The sequence below is a fragment of the Anastrepha obliqua genome, chromosome 2, assembly GCF_027943255.1.
Source record: "Anastrepha obliqua isolate idAnaObli1 chromosome 2, idAnaObli1_1.0, whole genome shotgun sequence".
NCBI lineage: Eukaryota > Metazoa > Arthropoda > Insecta > Diptera > Tephritidae > Anastrepha > Anastrepha obliqua.
This window is the reverse complement of record NC_072893.1, coordinates 21233168-21252590: the sequence shown is the minus strand read 5'-3', so window position 1 is coordinate 21252590 and position 19423 is coordinate 21233168. Positions and strand designations below refer to the sequence as shown.

Sequence of the window (19423 nt, the reverse complement as noted above, 5' to 3'; positions counted from 1 at the left end):
ACTCAAAGATGTGAAGCCGTTAGAGGTAATGGAGGTAGCTATGCCTTTTATTGAATAGAAAAGTAAGTACTCTACGTCCATGCAAGGCAGTTTGTTGAATTGGCCAATCAGTGTCCAAGTTATTGCGGTCACACTTCTATTACACAGATTGTGTATATGTGTATGTTTGTGGAGCTTTAGAAGCATTCCCAAAAGGCTAAAATTTGATGTTGCAAAACAACAACTTCTACATTTAGTAAACCACAGTTACATCTTTTAAAAGTATTAATCGATTAAAATTTATTATTTAACCAGCGAATAACAGTATAATCTAGTATGGACAAGCTCACTAGCACACACATACATACAAGCTTTTATGTATGTTTATATGTATTTGCATACAATTAAAGTGTAACCTTGGCCATTGGCAGACCCTTCGCACCTAAGCCAGTAATCTTGTAAGTGGTGCCAGCCGGTGCAGGTTGGTCGAATTTAGCCGATGTCGTCACATACAAAATATCGAGATTGGGACCACCCCAGGCGGCTGAAGTGATTTGCTTGGTGGGGAACTTGATTTCCAGAAGAACTATGCCGGTGCTGCAGAAACAAAAATTTAAATAATAACTTCTCTTTTCATTACATTTGCTTCAACTTGCCTTGGGTTGATCTTGTAAATGGTGTGACCGTTGAATGTGCACACATAGAGATTTCCATCGCTGTCAATGGTCAAACCATCGGGCAACAGGTTGTCCTTCGGGTTCGATTGACGCAAATTGAAAACAACTTTTGGGTTACCTCCAAATACAGAAATAAATGAGATCAGATAAGTTAATTTCATTTACTACTTTTCGCACTACTTCAGCCCTTCTTACTTGGTACACCGGCATCAAAGTCATAGTCGTACTCCTTCACCTCGTAGTCGGCCGTGTCAATGTAGTACATTTTCTTCGTCTGCTCGTTCCAAGCCAAGCCATTGGAAATGCCCACATCCGTCTTCACCACCGATACTTTGCCACCCTTTTCATATTTGTACAATTCACCGAAACGCTCCTTGAACTCATCGCCCACATAAATCATGGTGCCGGCAAAGAGGCGGCCACGTGGATCGGCTTTGCCATCGTTGAAGCGGTTCCTAACATATTTGTCACCGGGTTGCACTGAAAAGAGTACGCGATCTACTTTGCTTGTCTCGGAAACGCCGTCCCATGAGACAACTACCACACTGCGTCCGGCACCGACGACAAACTTGTCACTCTGACCCGCGACGGGCACGATGAAAGAGGCTAGATCTATACCCTCGACTTTGCTGCCGTACACTTTGTTCTCCTGGTAGTCGTAGCGCAATATTTTGCCAGCTTCGATATCGACGTAGTAGAGACTCTGCGACTCGACGTCCCAGTGAGGACCTTCACCGAGGTGGGCGTAAGAGTTGGGCAATGGCTCGATGTTGAACGACATCTGTGTGAAGAAAAGTAAATGATAAGTAGAGGCTATGTTATTTGAAGCTAAATGAATTCATGGGAATGGTAGGATATGTTTCTTTTGACGTGATAACGTCTTATAATTCGATTTAACAGGCTGCACGCACGAAAAAATGTGTCGTTACCTTGCTCATTAGCGTTACCTTGCTCATTGCCGTTACCTTGCTCATATGTCGTTACCTTGCTCATTGCCGTTACCTTGAATGAACTGCAAGCGAAAGCGCGGAACGAACGACAAAGCAAATAAAGCAAATGAACGGCAACGTTCGACATCTTGCTCTCTCCTACTTAAGTGAGCGTATATGTGTATGTATATGCGCATATGTACATATATAAATTCACGTATTTGTATTTGCATATGCCTTCTTATTGATTATTATTAATTTGATTTACTTGAAGAATTTGAAATAAAACCAAGTTTGTTAATAATACCTGTTGTTTTAGTGTTATTATTATTTTTTGACGTGATAACGTCTTATAATTCTATGTAGCCAGCTGCACGCACCAAAAAATGCGTCGTTATCATGCTCATGCGTCGTTACCTTGCTTGAACAGCATGTTATGTTGTGTTATGTTATGATATGTTATGTTATGTTATGTTATGTTATGTTATGTTATGTTATGTTATGTTATGTTATGTTATGTTATGTTATGTTATGTTATGTTATGTAATGTAATGTAATGTTATGTTATGTTATGTTATGTTATGTTATGTTATGTTATGTTATGTTATGTTATGTTATGTTATGTTATGTTATGTTATGTTATGTTATGTTATGTTATGTTATGTTATGTTATGTTATGTTATGTTATGTTATGTTATGTTATGTTATGTTATGTTATGTTATGTTATGTTATGTTGTGTTATGTTATGTTATGTTATGTTATGTTATGTTATGTTATGTTATGTTATGTTATGTTATGTTATGTTATGTTATGTTATGTTATGTTATATTATGTTATGTTATGTTATGTTATGTTATGTTATGTTATGTTATGTTATGTTATGTTATGTTATGTTATGTTATGTTATGTTATGTTATGTTATGTTATGTTATGTTATGTTATGTTGTGTTATGTTATGTTATATTATGTTATGTTATGTTATGTTATGTCATGTTATGTTATGTTATGTTATGTTAAAGTATATTATGTTATGTTAATGTTAACTCATTCTCTATATCCATACAAAATATCTATCAAACAAATAAAATTAAAATTTTCTTTTGAAAAATGCAACCATTCAATTAGTATTTTCTTATGACGTTATCACGTTAAACTATCGTCAGTAAACCGACTTTACAGACAACCTCTTTTTTTTACTTAGTGTGGGTTTGCATCCAAGCCCTATCTGCTTGACTTTATTGTGCATATTTCAAAAATTTTGGGTTATGCTTTTATAAAATAAATCTGATGAGGTGATTGTCTTGTATTTTTCCATTAAAGCAAAAAAATATTTCAGTGTTATTGTCTCACAGCTGCAATGTAATAAATATTTCGCAAGGTTTACAACAAATTGACGAGGGTTATCAGCCTTTTAACCTTTTCAAGCAGCTGGTTTAAGTATAATAAAATATTTACAAAATCAAAATCAGATACTTTTTTTGTTTTTTTTTTCGAAGGAAAACGTTTAAGTTGTGTTTACAATTAATTACAGGCAATCAAAGCGACCAAATGTGTGACCATATAAATGAAAGTGGGACCATCGAAATGAAATAGTAAATGACAAAAATATTTCTTCTTCTTAATAGTAATTACGGCTCGGCGGCCTTTGGCAAACTTCGTAGTGCATTTCCGCCATGGCGCGACTTCTGCCACCAAACTACCTAATAAAAGTTTGTCAGTCAGAATTCGTTGAAAGATGAGATCAGAAGAGATTTTCAAAGTATTTGAACGCATTTGACGATCGATGCATTGCCCGAAAAATTTGATCTTTATTCAACGTTCAGCCAAACCAAAAATCGGAACTAAACAAAGCTACGGAAACATGGCGGCGATAGTGTAAAGACCGGTATGGAAAATTCGGAATTAATTGAAGGGAAGTCGGATAAAATATATCAAAATATTATAATTAAAAACAATTTGTTTGCAGTGTTGGGAAAGTGGGTATACTCGAACAAATCTGGTTGTGTTAAGAGCAGAAGGTCATTCCTGTTTCATATGGAACGGGGCTAAGTGAACGCCCCGACAGTCGGTTCTTTATTTACTATATATTCGGCCAAGGACTGTCATTCGAGCAGCACTCCCTGTACTTGTATAGGGAATGTTTATGCCGCTACAACAACAACAACAACAGCGCTACTGGAGGAATGGCGAAAAATTCCACATGCCATTACTTGGAAGTTTGTCGGTTTAATAGCAAGCAGTCAACCGGCTTTTATTAACGCAAAAGCCCATCAAATCAAACTATCCACAAATTTTTTCAACCTTTAACCCGGAGCTATGTATCAAAAAATTTCTGTTATTAACTTTTCAGTGTTTTTAGTTTTTACGCTGTTCGTCAAGAATTTGGTAACATAAATCGCCTCTTCTGGCTAAAATAATCACAGTGAGTCTCAATGAAAATCGCACAGTTATTTTGCTGGCAATATCTTGAGACTTTGCTTTTGTTTTTTGTTAATTTCTCCTAAAAATATAGTCTAAAATATGCCAAAAAAATTTAAAATTAACCTCTTTAACTAAAGTCACAAAACTCGAAAAAAAGTTCATAAAATTTCAAATATTTCAAAAATGTTATTAAAACTCCAAACTCTTTAACTATGGTAAACTTAAAAAAATCGAAAAAAATGCATAAAAATTTTAATAATTTTATTCACTTTTTTTAGAACTTTCCAGATCGTGAAATATTTGGCTTATTTAATTTTATTATTACATAATCGAGTGGAAGTTCGAAGTAACTACCATCACCGATTTGGAGGTTATGAGGTTTTTTACAGATACTTTTTGCTATAGAACGAATTCTCGTAATTTACATTTCTATGAACCAAATTCACAAGGCATAATTTTTAAATAATTTTTAAATTGTAAGCACTGGCCACTTATAACTTGCCCCATACTAACGGAACTTCATGTGGTTGCAATTATTGAAATCTTTTCGCTTCATTGTAAATTTTGCAAAAAATATTGTTTGTTAGGTTATGAATTATATTTTTATTATTCGGGAAATTCCGATTAAAATTTTGCAAACTTTTTGAATTTATTATAGTACATTCTTTTAAACATTTTTAAATTATTTTTTTATTAAATTGTTCATTCAGTTTTTTAAACAATTTAGAGTATTTTTTTTTCGTTTTAACAATATTTCTACATTAAATAAACATAAAAGTAAAAAAAAAACGAATATTGTAAAAAATATGTGGATGTGCGTTTTTCCGTGACGCTCACTGTATATTTTACCACAAGCAGACAATCGCATTATTTAATTATTGTGTTTTAATTTTTAAATTATTATGATTTAACCCTAAAACAGGTACTGTATCAAATAAGTCGCGAGTCACTGTGTGTGCGTGTGTTCAAAATTGTTTTCTAACAGTTGGAAAATAGAAATTTTTTATATATTATATTAATATAATATTTAAAAACATTAGTTATTAAAAAACTTTAATTATTTATAGGCTTTTCCTGAATTTTATAGAAATGTCAGCAATTTAAACTACATTGGCACCAAATTTATGCCTAACGCTGTACCTTTTCGTAACATAAAATAATTTGCCTTGAAAACTTCATACCCAGCTGAGGTCTCTTTGCCTCAGAAAATACAGTTCGCGCAATAAAAAACGCATTTCAAAGTATGACAAAATCTAATCATAAAAAAATCACTTAGTTCCGTTTCACAACTTTATGAATATTTATGGTTTACTCCCCAAACACCACTAAATAGTTTCCTTTTATTTCCCGCTGCTTATTTACCATTGCTTCCTCGTCAATTTCCGCCTCATTAGCGTTTGAGCACAAAATAAGTGAAATTATTATTAAACTTAACAGATCCATTGCTTTAATTTATAAGAAAAATGTACTCAAGTACTAAATTCTGCCTCCGCAAAAAACAAACCGAATGAGGTACAACACAGCGCGGCGTTACAAGACACTACTGAGGCCTTGAATGTGACTGCAGCGGCGCTTTATAAGTTTACATTTTAAGTTATTGCCAATCACCGAAGTCAGCTGGTCGCAGAGACAGTGTGCGAGTGCTTATTCATACATACATACGGATATGAAGCACTGCTAGCAGAGAATGCAGCATTAACATTCTCTGCTGCTAGTGCATTGAGAAAAAAAAACTACATATAAAAAACTATGCAGTTTAGGGCATCTTAAATAAAGGGTCGCTTTCAAAATTTTAATTCATTTCATTATCCTCTATGAAAAAACATTGTCAAAATGTGCTTAGATATTCTGTTGCTGCAGTGACCTCCACTTGACCCTCACCAAATCACATATTATCTTCCCACTATGCACGATTAATTAATAAACTATCCAAAACTTGACTAGTTACACGAACTCTAAAGTTCTGTAGTGGCTGCAAATTATCACTTTGTATCTTAAAATCGCCATGTAAAAGTAATTATTGAAAGCATTGCGCGTAGAGGAGGCATAACTAGTGACATCCCTTGAAAATGAAGTTCTGCGCTAGTGCTCAGGTTTACTCGATTTACTGCAGAGAAGCTCCCGCAACGCCTTGCCAAATACCAACTAAGCGGCGAGCATTTTGAGTGCAAGAGAGGAATTTACAAATTGCATTCACTTCTGAGGGCATACATTCTCAAAATGCTAATTGAAATGCCTTTCAAATAACAAAAAATACAAATCGATTACACAAACAATTCTCTGCTGAGTAACTCTTAAACTTTGTGAGTACGCCCGTAAACGGCATCGGTATTATATGAAGTTTATGTGAATATGAATTTGTGGAGTTGAGAGAGCTTTAGACACTTCACGCACTTAAGCTGGGATAAAGTATTTTTCATCCAACGCTTTTTAATGGAAATGGAAATCAGTTAATAAACTAACAATAAGAAATAGTTTCCTATTCTCGTTCAATGCCAGTTATTTCACTTAAATTCTTGTTAATCGCTAAAAACACAAATCACTTTGCACCAAAAACACTTCTAAATTTTGAAGTTCGTATTCGTACCTTTGCACTTATTTAGCACTTTTTGAGGATCACGAAATGATTAAACAACAGAAGACGCACTGAAAAGCAAACTGAAAAGCAATGGGCTGAAGAAATCTTTTTATAGGCAAATTACCGGCAAAATAGTCTTATGCGCGCTACACTCAACCCACTCGGCACTTCTTTTATTAGATGATCGGCAAATATTGGGAATTTAAGAATTCTTTGAATTAGCTGTGGTATATTTACAATAATTTCCTTACTCTAAATTTAGTTCTATTTGCAAAATATTTGCTCTTTTTTAGGAAATTTTTTACTTCAAAAATACAATAGATTAAAAAACTTTCTTCTTAATAAGACCTTTTTCAGTGGCGCGATCGAATGGTTTTTTGGTTTGGAACTGCCATTGCGACGGTGTTCGTTCATATCACCCAAGGAGACTAACTTAATGAAGGTTTTCGGATACTTGAACATTATTTTTCAACGCCACTGCCTATTCGTAAAGGGCAAAAAGGTGGTAAAACTTCGATTTCAACTCAAGAAGCTCACTTACCAGCTAATAAAAATAGTTGGCAATATATCGTTACGATGACCAGAAAGTGCCTGTTTACTAAAAAAATCAAAATATTTAGCGATATTCGTAGCGCCTCCATTGCTTCGTCTATGCTGATTCCTCAGATAGAAGACTTTCCTTGATAAGCCAGCAGCAACTACAGATGGGTGGGGATGTATGTAGTTGTGTTTTGTATTGTTTTTATGCCATAAGTGAATTATTGTGCGTAAACTCATTCTGGTATACATAAATACAGATGTTTTGCCATGTGCGTGAGTCCATTTGTAAGTGATTATTTGCATGCGTCTGTATGTATTTTCGAATGCCGGCTGTCAATAATAAATTAAAATGTTTTTTATTAAAAAACATAGGAAGAGTGGCTTTAACCGAGTATACTCGTAGAGCTGCCAAAATCTTTGAATCGTGGAAAAATTGCCAAATCTGTTGAGGCAGGGCCTGCAGCTGGTCTAAGATCGCTTTTGGGTGGTCTGAATTTTTCAAGAAGCCATCCAGCGCTGAAAATGTTAATTTTCAAAATTCAGTTTGATTAAGCAAACGAGCAAAATAAATTATTTTTATTAAAGAGATAATTTATTTTTATTAATTTTATTTCTTTATCTTAATAATCCAAAAAATTGAATTTTACAAACAGGCAAAAGAGTTGCAATTTCTGTATGGGGGAAATGCGGAAAAAAGAGAAAGAAGCTATTCAACTCTTCTTGTTATATGACTACCACCTCAGATATCTGGGAACCCCTTCCATCAAATCCATGAGGATCCGAAAAGTTTCGACACAGTCCCGTTGAGGGTTTGACTGAATTTGGTAAAGATCTAAATGATTTAAGAGCGTGCATGAATGGGACCGCGGAAATCTTTCCGGACTTCATGATGGAATTCCGAGGCAACCGCGACAACTGTTGCTGTTGAGAGCAGCCTTTTAATCCTACCTGATCTAGGTTAGGTTAGGTTTGGCAGCCGCATCGCACATAGAGACAACGATGCGACTTAGACCACAAAAGGGGTCCATTGTGAGCCGCGGGGGCTGGGCTACATTTCCCTTACCATACTGAACCATCCTGAGTTTTTGACAAAGCGTAAAAGGTTGTTGATACCTAAAGTGTATAGATTATCTATATTCGTTAAGAAGTAGGATTTTAAAAATCGGTTGTTACTTCTGGCTAGAGCTGGGCATGTGCAAAAAAGGTGTTGAATTGTTTCCAACTCCTCCTCATTTCTGCATCTACGACAGAAATCATGCGTGTAAACGCCTAATCTCTTTGCATGATTTCCTATGAGACAATGTAATGTGAGGGCCCCACTAAGGTCCTAATTTGAAGTCTATTCAGTTTTATAATACTCTTGGACATACGTAAATTTAGCCTTGGCCATGTTTGCCTAGTAATTTCACATGTGTTAACGCCAATCCATCTTTGATTTGCAAAACTGATTAATGCATCCTTAATGAGAAGCTTACAAGTTGCGAGAGGTATCTCCATAAAATTACTTATGTCTGGCATACAGGTACCTTCTCTTGCAAGTTGGTCTTCCCTATAGTTCCCTGGTATATCTCTGTGGCCTGGAACCCAACATAAGATTATACGATATTGTTTGGCCATCTCATTTAGAGATTGGCGACAACGTAAGACACCCCTTTATGTGGTTTGGAATGCACCCAGGGCTCGCAGCTTGGCTGTCTGATAGAATGCAAATATCTGTTGATGATATTCTGTTTATCTTGAACCATTTTAAGGCTTCATGAATAGTTTTTATTTCCGCTTGAAAAACACTACAGTGGTCCGGTAGTTTAAAGGATTCACTAATAGAAAGCTCTTCGCAAAATAACCCTGATCCTACACCGTTGTACATTTTAGATCCGTCTGTGTAGATCTTAACGGGTGTGTTGGGTGTTGGATCTTCCTCAAACCATTCCAGTCTAGAAGGGATTTTCATTAGGAAATTCCTTTCGAAACAAAGAATGGAAGGTTGATAATCATAATCTCAGGGTATATCCGTTTAGGAGTCTAAGATGGTTGAATGTCCATGTGTGACTGTCCTCCATTGTGAGCTCGCTTTGAGCCTTAAAGCGGAGCAGGCCACTGAGTATTTTAACTTTACATATAAAATTCTATACAAAATCAAAAACCAAAGTTGATGAGGTCCTTTGTTCAATGGGTAAATCCTTTTTAAATTCACTTTATTATTATAAAAATTATTCAAGAACTGTTTAGGGATCCATTCGATTTGAGTTGAAGAAGTTTTTCTGCTATCGAATACCAACACTCCACTCACAAAATATGGCTCATATGTCTATTGAGACTCAAACTCACAAAGCACTATTTGGGATTGCAGGGAGTGGAACACTCCTGATAGTTTTGACTGCTTCCTTGGAGTTCGAAATAAAATTTGTTGGCCATAAACCAAATTTTGTCGCCAACAGAAGGCAAAACACGATTGAATAGGTGACGCATTTACGCGAACAGTTTAACGATGGAGTCACCACCTTATTGAACTTCAAAAAAGAGGAGTCCAGGAGACTCCTAAATCAGGGTTATGCAACTTCAAAAGAAGAGAATAAGGCTGAATATGAGCTCAAGCCAAAATAATCGATGTAGGGAGGCAAAATGATTTTACATGATTTGAAAATTCTGCGGTAATATTTTTATTTATTTCAAGTCTAAAACCTAACTACAGTTTTCACAGACCACTTAGAGTTATATTTGAACTTAAATCACTGCAGGTAGTTAAATAAATAAATTTAAAGAAAGAATTAAGAAATTTATAAAACTTATTCTTTGACACCGGAAAATAAAGCGGTCTCAGGTATCAAGTTGAGATCTCATTGAATTCTCTTAGAGTGCGGGTTCCTATTGCCCTCTCCTATATGCGCATAATTCGTGTTAGAAAATTTAAGATGAAGTGGATGAGGATTGCGTAGAGATCTATTAGGGACATGAAAGTGAATGCTCCGTAATAGGGATGAACAATCAATTTCTCCTTTAATTACACTAAAAACAAAGACAGTGAGAGCATAGACCTTCTACTCTCTGGAGACTTTACAGACTTTAAGTTAATTCAAATCAAATGGGAATTATAACAAGGAATAGGAATTTCAAGACTTGACAAGATGAATAAGTAGGGCAGACGAAAAAAACCTAATAAATAGTCAGACAAAATCCTTACCGAAGGTCTAATGATTATTATAGAAATCGTTGCTAAGCCCTTCAGCTTCCAGATGTCAGTGTGAGTCCCAACACAGCTGAGAAATGGAAGCTGTGAGCTCAACGCCTTGCTGGAGGAGTCAGTGATTGTGACCCTTGCACAATTTTGTGACCCTAAGGTATCCGTCAGCTATTCATAGGAAAGACTGGTCAAAAGACGAAGAGTAAAGCTACTGAATTCTTACTTTTTAGATCTTTGTAATATTTCACTATTCCTATTTTTCATTTCCTATTTATTACTTCGGTCAACTCTGTTCCGAACGTCCAGCTTTTAATAAAAGGTAATCATTTGAAATTCCCTAAAGAAAGTCACGACTTTCATAACTTTAGAAGTAAATTATAAGAAACTACGACAGGCTGTAATATTTTTAGTAAGTCGGACCTGTCTTTCTATTTTTAGTATTTTTGCCCCAGAAACGTGGGGGAGGCCAACCAAAATGTTTCTTCGTTGTGGTTCTTTTAGTAATGAAAATTTTAAAATAAATTGATTTTTAAAAATATATTTATATGTATCTATATTACTTTCCTAGAACTTCTCCAGCCATTTGTTTATACTTTTGGGTTACGTTAAATGTATTTCCTTCTCTCATAGAAAAGTCTTCACCGGTTTGTATGGGGAATCTGCCTTAATTTATGGCAAAGGCACTACCCAACTGAGCTCTTATTTTTCCTAATTGCATTAGGAAACGTTTTTCTTTCGAAAGATTTATTGCACAGGAAAGAATTTGTTATAAAGTGTTTTTTTAATAAGAGGTATTATTTTGATATTCTAAGAAAAATGCAATTTTTTAATATAAATGATGGGATGTTTATTTCATTATAAGGTGCAAGGTATGCCGTTAATAGAGGAAAATAACATCAGACAAATGACCACCACGACCACTCTCACAAAACAATATCCTTTTCATGAAATTTTCCATAACCGAATTGCAAAGTGGCTGTTCTATGTCCTCGATAGCCTCACGAATTCCATCTTTGACGTGTTGAATCGACCTTTGGCTGTTGGCGTAGACCTTCTTTTTCACGTGGCCCCAAAAGAAAAAAGTCACAGCGTATTAAATCACAAGATCTCTCGTTGGCCAATTGTGATCACCTCTTCGAGAGATAATAGTGTCCGGAAACTTTCCCCATAAAATATCAATGGTCTCATTGTTTGTGTGGCACTTAGCGCCGTCTTGTTGAAAATAAACGTTGTCTAGATCAAAACCATCCAATTCCGGTCATAAAAAATCGTTAACCATCTCTCGATAGCGCATCCATTCACCTATAATGTCTCTAATTGGAAAACCCTTTACATAAAAGGTGTAGCTATTGTCATATCAGACTGACCCTGTAAAGCCTTTTACTCTGATGACTGGGCAGATGCTATGGCATTGAAGACCCTGGTGCAGTGATACCTCAACTAAGTCTATAGTTTCTTATTCTGCAACTCACTACCTAAGGGGAAAAGCGAATGTAAAGGCAAATATTTCAATAAATAAAATCGCAACACTTTCAGACAACTCCCTCAGCTGCGAAGGTAAATATTTCCTCAGTTTATTACCCCGGGACATTGACTGAAAGGGCGGAAAAATATCTAAGAACCAACAAATTATACTTTTTAGTGTTGGCAACTCTGCTAATGGCTTCACCCTCGCCTGATTCTCTTCTTGAAGATGCGCGCCTCTTCGGATTGTTTGCGTGAGATGTCGCACAGCTGACCTTTGCTTATGATTTGGATTAAACATTTTTGTGTAATAAAAAATATGATTTTCTCTGCCTATTAAATATATTCACATCTACAAAAGTGGGAAATTAATACAAATTACAATTCTGTGTGTATGTCGATTCTTTGTTACCCGAGCGCACTACGTCACTGTAGCTACTGCGGCCGAAGCTTCAAGTTCCTTTAAATCTATAGCCAAATATTCTGCTTATCACTTTAATGGGCTTGTAATTTATATATTTTAATTGTTCTAATGACATTTTAATTAATTTCGAAGATTTATGAGAATTGCGTGCGGATTTTATAAAATTATTTGTATATTTAATTAGTTAAATCTGACTGGTTAAACTGATACGGAAGCTAATAAATGGGGATCCCTACAAAATGCTGTATATCAAAATTCTTTTCGTACGAAATACTGTAAATTAACGTAACAAAATTCTGCAGTGACAAAATTCTGTATTTACAGAATTCTGTATTTACGAAATTCTGTAAAAACAAAATTCTGTATTGAAAAAATTCTGTATTAACAAAATTCTGTATTGAAAAAATTTTGTGTTGACAAAAGTCAACGAAAAAAGGAGTTCTACGCAAAAATACGGTGGATTGCGTAGCCGGAGTTGGACTGATGAGGGTTATTTTTTTGAAGCGCGGCCGAAGGCCGCCCACGCGAAGAGGAATTCTACGCAAAAATACGGTGGATTCTATCGAAACTGAAGAAAAAAAGTGCGCACTTTTTTTATAAAATTTGTTGAATTTCTTATCATTTACTTACAGCATTTCATCAATACAGAATTTCATCAATACAGCATTTCGGCAATACAGAATATTTTTTACAGAATTCTGAAATACAGAATTTTGTATACAGCATTACGTACCCAACCCTTATAAATGTCATCTAAGTATATTTTTTATGTTTTCATTCAACTTTCTGTCATAAGAGGGAAAATAGTGTTAAAATTTTTCGACGATAAAAAAGTGAAATACCCCAAACATATTACTCTAGTATATAAGATTTGTAAACTTATTGTTAGTTTCTTATAAAAGAAAGATTCAATAAATAAAGAAAAATGGAAAAAAACCCCAATTTCGAAACAGTCCCGTGATCCCCATATAACAAACTAAAGTATCGAAAATTTACATCCATCTCGTCTTTAAACGTTCAAGTTTTGTCTTTCAATTTGCTCACATTTACGACTTGTCAAGAACCATTCGAATTGGCAGCTATGACGTCGACTGCGAGCAATTTGATAGGCAACTTCATTTTCGAGATCCGTTGGCAGGGAAACAACTGAAAATCTTCTCTTAATAATTTCATCTCAGCTTGAAAAGTAAAAATTGTATGCAAGCTGATGATCAAACTGAGAAAGTGTGAGTATTTTGGAAATTGAAATCAAATCGCGTGAAAAGTTGCAGTTTGCAGGTACAATCGTGATGAGGCTCAATCATATTGATTGGGAGAGGAAAGCCCAGAAACGACAGCAGTAGTTCCCACAACGGTAGCAGCATTTTTTTTTATTGAAAAAAAAACCTCATACTATATATTTCTTTTGCTTTTTAAAAATGTTATAAGCACCTTTGCTAGCAGCTTGCCAGTGGAGATGAACTGTTTTAGACAAACCGACGACAGATACAGACGGTTGAATCCAACACTCATTACAGCATCAAACAGAAGACAAGACAATAGTTTGTGAGTGTCGGACTATTGCACATTCTCCGATGTTTCATTACCCGATGTTACAGCTTTTGACGCAGTGAGAAGAGTGGATGCTATCGTTGGCGTAGAGTCTCCATACGACCACAGGAGCCTGAAGGCAGAAACTATTTGTGTCAATAAACACAAACCCAGCTCTACCTTGAAGAAATGCTAACGCGATTCCAGGGTGGAAATCAGTCGACGAGGAAGAATGTTATAGTGTTAGTGGGAGCATGCCGCACATATCATTGATGTGACGGCACCTTTAGTAATGTTTCTGGCATCTTGATTTTAACCCCCTTACCAAAACGAAAAAAAAAAACAAAAACAAAATAAAAATAAAGGCTCCATAAATATTAAAGAAATTTAGTACAATATTCAAAATAATTTATCGGCAAAAGCGGATATAATAATGCAAAAACAAAAATTGTTGTAGAAAAAAATGTATGTATATATACTTGCAACAAAAAATTTGCAGATACAGCCATGTTCATATAAATAGCACATTTAGACTTTGAAAGCAAAGAGTTGAATATGTTTTTAAATAATTATTTTTTATTGGAAAAACAGGCAACATAAAATATAAAAAACTTATTTACTTCCACTTTAAAACAAACGTTGATATCTCACGAAACCTCCTGGACGTATAAATAGCACATCCAAAAAAATTCCAAATAAAAGCAAAAATATAGTAATAAACAAATCAGATAGTTAATTAATAATATTGTTTTATCGGGTTAGTATTTTGTAGTCTACCCACCGTTTTTGATTACTTCTTCAAGCCGTCGCTCCATGGTTTCTACAAGCTTGTGGCATCTTTGCTTTGTAATCGAGTACCAAGCCGCCTCAACTGCGGCCCACAAATCATCAAATTTTTAAAATTTTTGTTAGGGATTTTGACCTTAACGTGATTCCACAAATTTTCTATTGGATTGAGATCAGGGCTCTACCCCGGCCAATCCAGTACATTGACATTTTCTCTTCCGGCCCATTGCTTCACTGTCTTTGCAGTATGCTTTGGATCATTGTCCTGCATAAATGTCCAATTTAATGACATAAACTCAAACACAAATGGCTCAATTTTATTCTGGAGTATATCCAGATACTGAAATCTATCCATTTTACCAACCAGGCGAACAATCGGCCCAACACCATGCCAGGAAAAAGCTCCCCTAACCATGATGCTGCCGCCGCCCTTTTTAATCGTCTTTTTTGTGTACCTAGGATTTAGCGCTTGATTTTTTGGACGACGGACAATAGTTGTCCTATCTGGTCTCATTGTATTTATTTTGGTTTCGTCGGTCCAAAGTACGTTTTTCCAAAACTGAATAGATTTGTCTTTGTGTGTCTTTTGCAAAGGCAAGTCGGTGTTTGATATGTCTTTTTGAGAGGAGTGTTTTTTTCTGCTTATGCGGCCAGACAGCTGGGCTTCGATAAGCCGCCTTCCTACAAGCTTTCTGGACACCTGTAGACCAGATTCTTGGTTTATTTCAAGCATTATTAGGCGGCCGCCGTAGCCGAATGGGTTGGTGCGCGACTACCATTCGGAATTCACAGAGAGAACATCGGTTCGAATTTTGGTGAAAACACTAAATTAAGAAAAACATTTTTCTAATAGCGGTCGCCCCTCGGCAGGCAATGGCAAACCTCCGAGTGTATTTCTGCCATGAAAAGGCTCCTCATAAAAAAAAAATATCTGCCGTTCGGAGTCGGGTTGAAACTGTAGGTCCCTCCATTTGTGGAACAATATCAAGGCACACACCACAAATATGAGGAGGAGCTCGGCCAAACACCCCAAAAGGGTGTACGCGGCAATTATATATATATATATATTATATATTAGGGTGGTCCAAAACAAATTTGTATGCTACCGGATAACTCAGTTTCTCTTCATAATTGGTCAGGGAATAACAACCAATTATGAAATAATTAATTTTTTTTGTATTAACTATTTTCATAAAAGTAATATAAAATATTGTTTTTCGATTTTTTCTTAGATTTTCGTTTTATGGGGGCTTTTTGGGGTTCTATAAAAAATAGTTAATACAAAAAAATTAATTATTTCATAATTGGTTGTTATTCCCTGACCAATTATGAAGAGAAACTGAGGTATCCGGTTAAAATATATTCATTTTCCAGGTTTTTACATGAAATCTACGAAAAAGTATTTTTTTCCCATGCAAAATACATGGGATATTTCAAAGCCCCGGCGGCACCATTAAATATGGTCTGATTAAAAAAAAAAAATACGGGTCTTTTTATTTTTCATTCTTTACCATTATGGGGGGCGGCAGCATAAAAATTTTAATATAAATTTTTTCCCGTGCATTTTTGGACCACCCTAATATATATATTCAAAGTGCCGACTTGATCGGGGCCTCATATTAGTCGGCTTCCAAAAAATCGATTGTTTTTTTGCTGCAATCGATAGATATATTATAGGAGAATACGCCCTCAAAATTTTATAGCGGAATTCAAAATGATTTCGGAGTTACAGGCCTGTGTACCGTCCCTCGTGTGAGTATACTGTCTACCTTCTGAAAACTTTGAAACACGTTTTCTCAAAATCATGTTTTTGAAAATGGCGCGTAAGATTAAAAGAAATGACGGAAGTTATCGTTTCAAACCGATACTCTATATAAAGATAATTAAAATGCGCAACAAATTAACCAACAAAATACAAAAAAAAAATTCATTTTTTAACGTTATTTCACACCTTTTTTGAAAAAAAATAGCGAAAAAAAGCACTTTTTTCAATAATTGATTGGGTGTTAATTTTTTCATATTTTTTTACAAGAGTAGTCTATTATATGCGGGAGAGCTTTCTGAATAAGATAATATTTTTCTTTTATGTTTCAGGTGAAAACTATGACCGCAATCTTACACGCCGTTTTACTAGCGCGCAACGAGAAGCTGTGCGAGATCCCTCATATGTCCGCCATTTTGTTTTTTTATTTATGTTAAAAAATTGCTTATTACTCTTCAATCATGAATTCAAATAAATGCAAACGATTATTCCTGTGTGTCGCCTTTTTCGCCTCGAAAAAAAATTGAGAAAAAACACCTTTTTTTGAAGCCACTGATAAGAGGCGCCCCCCTTAAAACGATCTGCTTTGCTCTTGCGTATTATGGCTCTATCCACATTAACATCAGTTTTTCGCGGCTTTGGTTTTCTTTCCGTTTTTTTGCTTAGATACGATGAGTCTTTCTTAATAAATTAAGAGCATTAAAAACCATTTTCCGAGAGCACATCATCATTTCAGCTATTTCTGCATAACTTTTTCCGTTTCGACTCATCCGGTATATAGGTAAGAGCTCTTTTCTCCGGCGTGCAATGTTTTTCATGTCCCATTTTTAGTAATTACTTTAAAATTTTATTTAAAAAACAAAAAATTATACTAAAAATCGCTGAAACAATATTAAAGTTTTACTCTCCGCTGCACAAGTTGAAATGTGCTATTTTTGTGTCCACTTCAAAACATCAAAAGTGTAGGTAGGTAGGTGAAATTATTGAAGTACCAGACTTGCAGTCCACAAGTAGCATTAAAGCGCGGTTCTGATACCATTTTGAGACCTCCAACGGGCAGAAGTAAGTTGTGCAATTCCTCTTTAACAACATTCAGAGGGGTGCCGTTGCCCGAGTGGGGGACCTCTGAGACCAATTCAATCGACCACTTCATGTTTGTACATCACTCAAAAATATAGTGGGAACTGATCATTTGAAATTCCTTTTAAACGGATTGTCGAATTAAAAGGGTCAATCGGCAAATAAAGTACATTTCGGTTGTTTTCGGTTCGTGTAGCACTTGGCGACTTTTGCATGTGTTCAGGTGGTCCACTAGCGTTTGGAGTTCGAACTATTGATGCTATGCCTTAATAAATAAATATTATAAGACCATACAATGCAGTTTGTTAGAATCGAAATGGTCTAGTAATTCCTAAGTTATGACTCTTCAGAAGCATCCCCAAAAAGCTAAAATTTTATGATTCAATAAACCCCAGTTACATCTTTTAAAAGTAATAATCGATTAAAATTTATTATTCAACCAGCGAATAACAGTATAATGCAGTATAAACAGCTCACTAGCACACACATACATACAAGTCTTTATATATGTTTATATGTATTTGCGTACAATTAAAGTGTAACCTTGGCCATTGGCAGACCCTTCGCGCCTAAGCCAGTAATCTTGTAAGTGGTGCCAGCCGGTGCAGGTTGGTCGAATTTAGCCGATGTCGTCACATACAAAATATCGAGATTGGGACCACCCCAGGCGGCTGAAGTGATTTGCTTCGTAGGGAACTTAATTTCCAGAAGAACTATGCCGGTGCTGCAGAAAGAAAAATTTAAATAATAACTTCTCCTTTCATTACATTTGCTTCAACTTGCCTTGGGTTGATCTTGTAAATGGTGTGTCCGTTGAATGTGCACACATAGAGATTTCCATCGCTGTCAATGGTCAAGCCATCGGGCAACAGGTTGTCCTTCGGGCTCGATTTACGCAAATTGAAAACAACTTTTGGGTTACCTACAAATACAGAAATAAATGCAATTTTCATTTACTGCTTTTCGCACTACTCCAGCCTTTCTTACTTGGTACACCGGCATCAAAGTCGTAATCGTACTCCTTCACCTCGTAGTCGGCCGTGTCAATGTAGTACATTTTCTTCGTCTGCTCGTTCCAAGCCAAGCCATTGGAAATGCCCACATCTGTCTTCACCACCGATATTTTGCCACCCTTTTCATATTTGTACAATTCACCGAAACGCTCCTTGAACTCATCGCCCACATAAATCATAGTGCCGGCAAAGAGGCGGCCACGTGGATCGGCTTTGCCATCGTTGAAGCGGTTCCTAACATATTTGTCACCGGGTTGCACTGAAAAGAGTACGCGATCTACTTTGCTTGTCTCGGAAACACCATCCCATGAGACAACTACCACACTGCGTCCGGCACCGACAACAAACTTGTCACTTTGACCCGCGACGGGGACGATGAAACCGGCTAGATCTATACCCTCGACTTTGCTGCCGTACACTTTGTTCTCCTGGTAGTCGTAGCGCAATATTTTGCCAGCTTCAATATCGACGTAGTAGAGACTCTGCGACTCGACGTCCCAGTGAGGACCTTCACCGAGGTGGGCGTAAGAGTTGGGCAATGGCTCGATTTTGAACGACATCTGGGTGGAGAAAAGTGAAGAAAAGTCAAGGATGAGTAGAGGCTATGTGATTTGAAGTTAAATGAATTCATAGGAATTGTAGGGTATGTTTCTTTTTTTACTGAAGGGGATTTGTATCCATGCCCTATCTTCTTGAATTTATTGTGCATGTTCCAATAATTTTGGGTTATGCTTTTATAAAATAAATCTGATTTTTCCATTAGCTTTAGACACTTCACGCACTTAAGCTTGGAGAAATTATTTTTCGTCCAACGCTTTTTAATGGAAATAGAAATCAGTTAATAAACCAACAATAAGAAATAGTTTCCTATTCTCATTCAATGCCAGTTATTTCACTTAAATTCTTGTTAATCCTTCAAAACACAAATCACTTTGCACCAAAGAAACTTCTAAATTTTGAAGTTCGTATTCGTACCTTCGCACTTATTTAGTACTTTTTGAGGATCACAAAATAATTAAACAACAGAAGACGCGCTGAAAAGCAAACTGAAAAGCAAT

At 35.8% G+C, this 19423-nt stretch overlaps 1 protein-coding gene across 1 annotated transcript; it reads right to left on the bottom strand.

Annotated features, from left to right (window-relative positions):
* Positions 1-254: 254 nt before the first annotated feature.
* On the bottom strand, positions 255-19423 carry LOC129237179 (uncharacterized). The gene is made up of 7 exons (XM_054871687.1): positions 19341-19423; positions 18340-18925; positions 18136-18274; positions 17887-18076; positions 852-1437; positions 636-774; positions 255-576 (listed from the first exon to the last, which is right to left on the bottom strand). Exons 2-7 carry the CDS (start codon positions 18923-18925, stop codon positions 384-386), a joined length of 1833 nt encoding a protein of 610 aa, XP_054727662.1. The 5' UTR covers positions 19341-19423; the 3' UTR covers positions 255-383.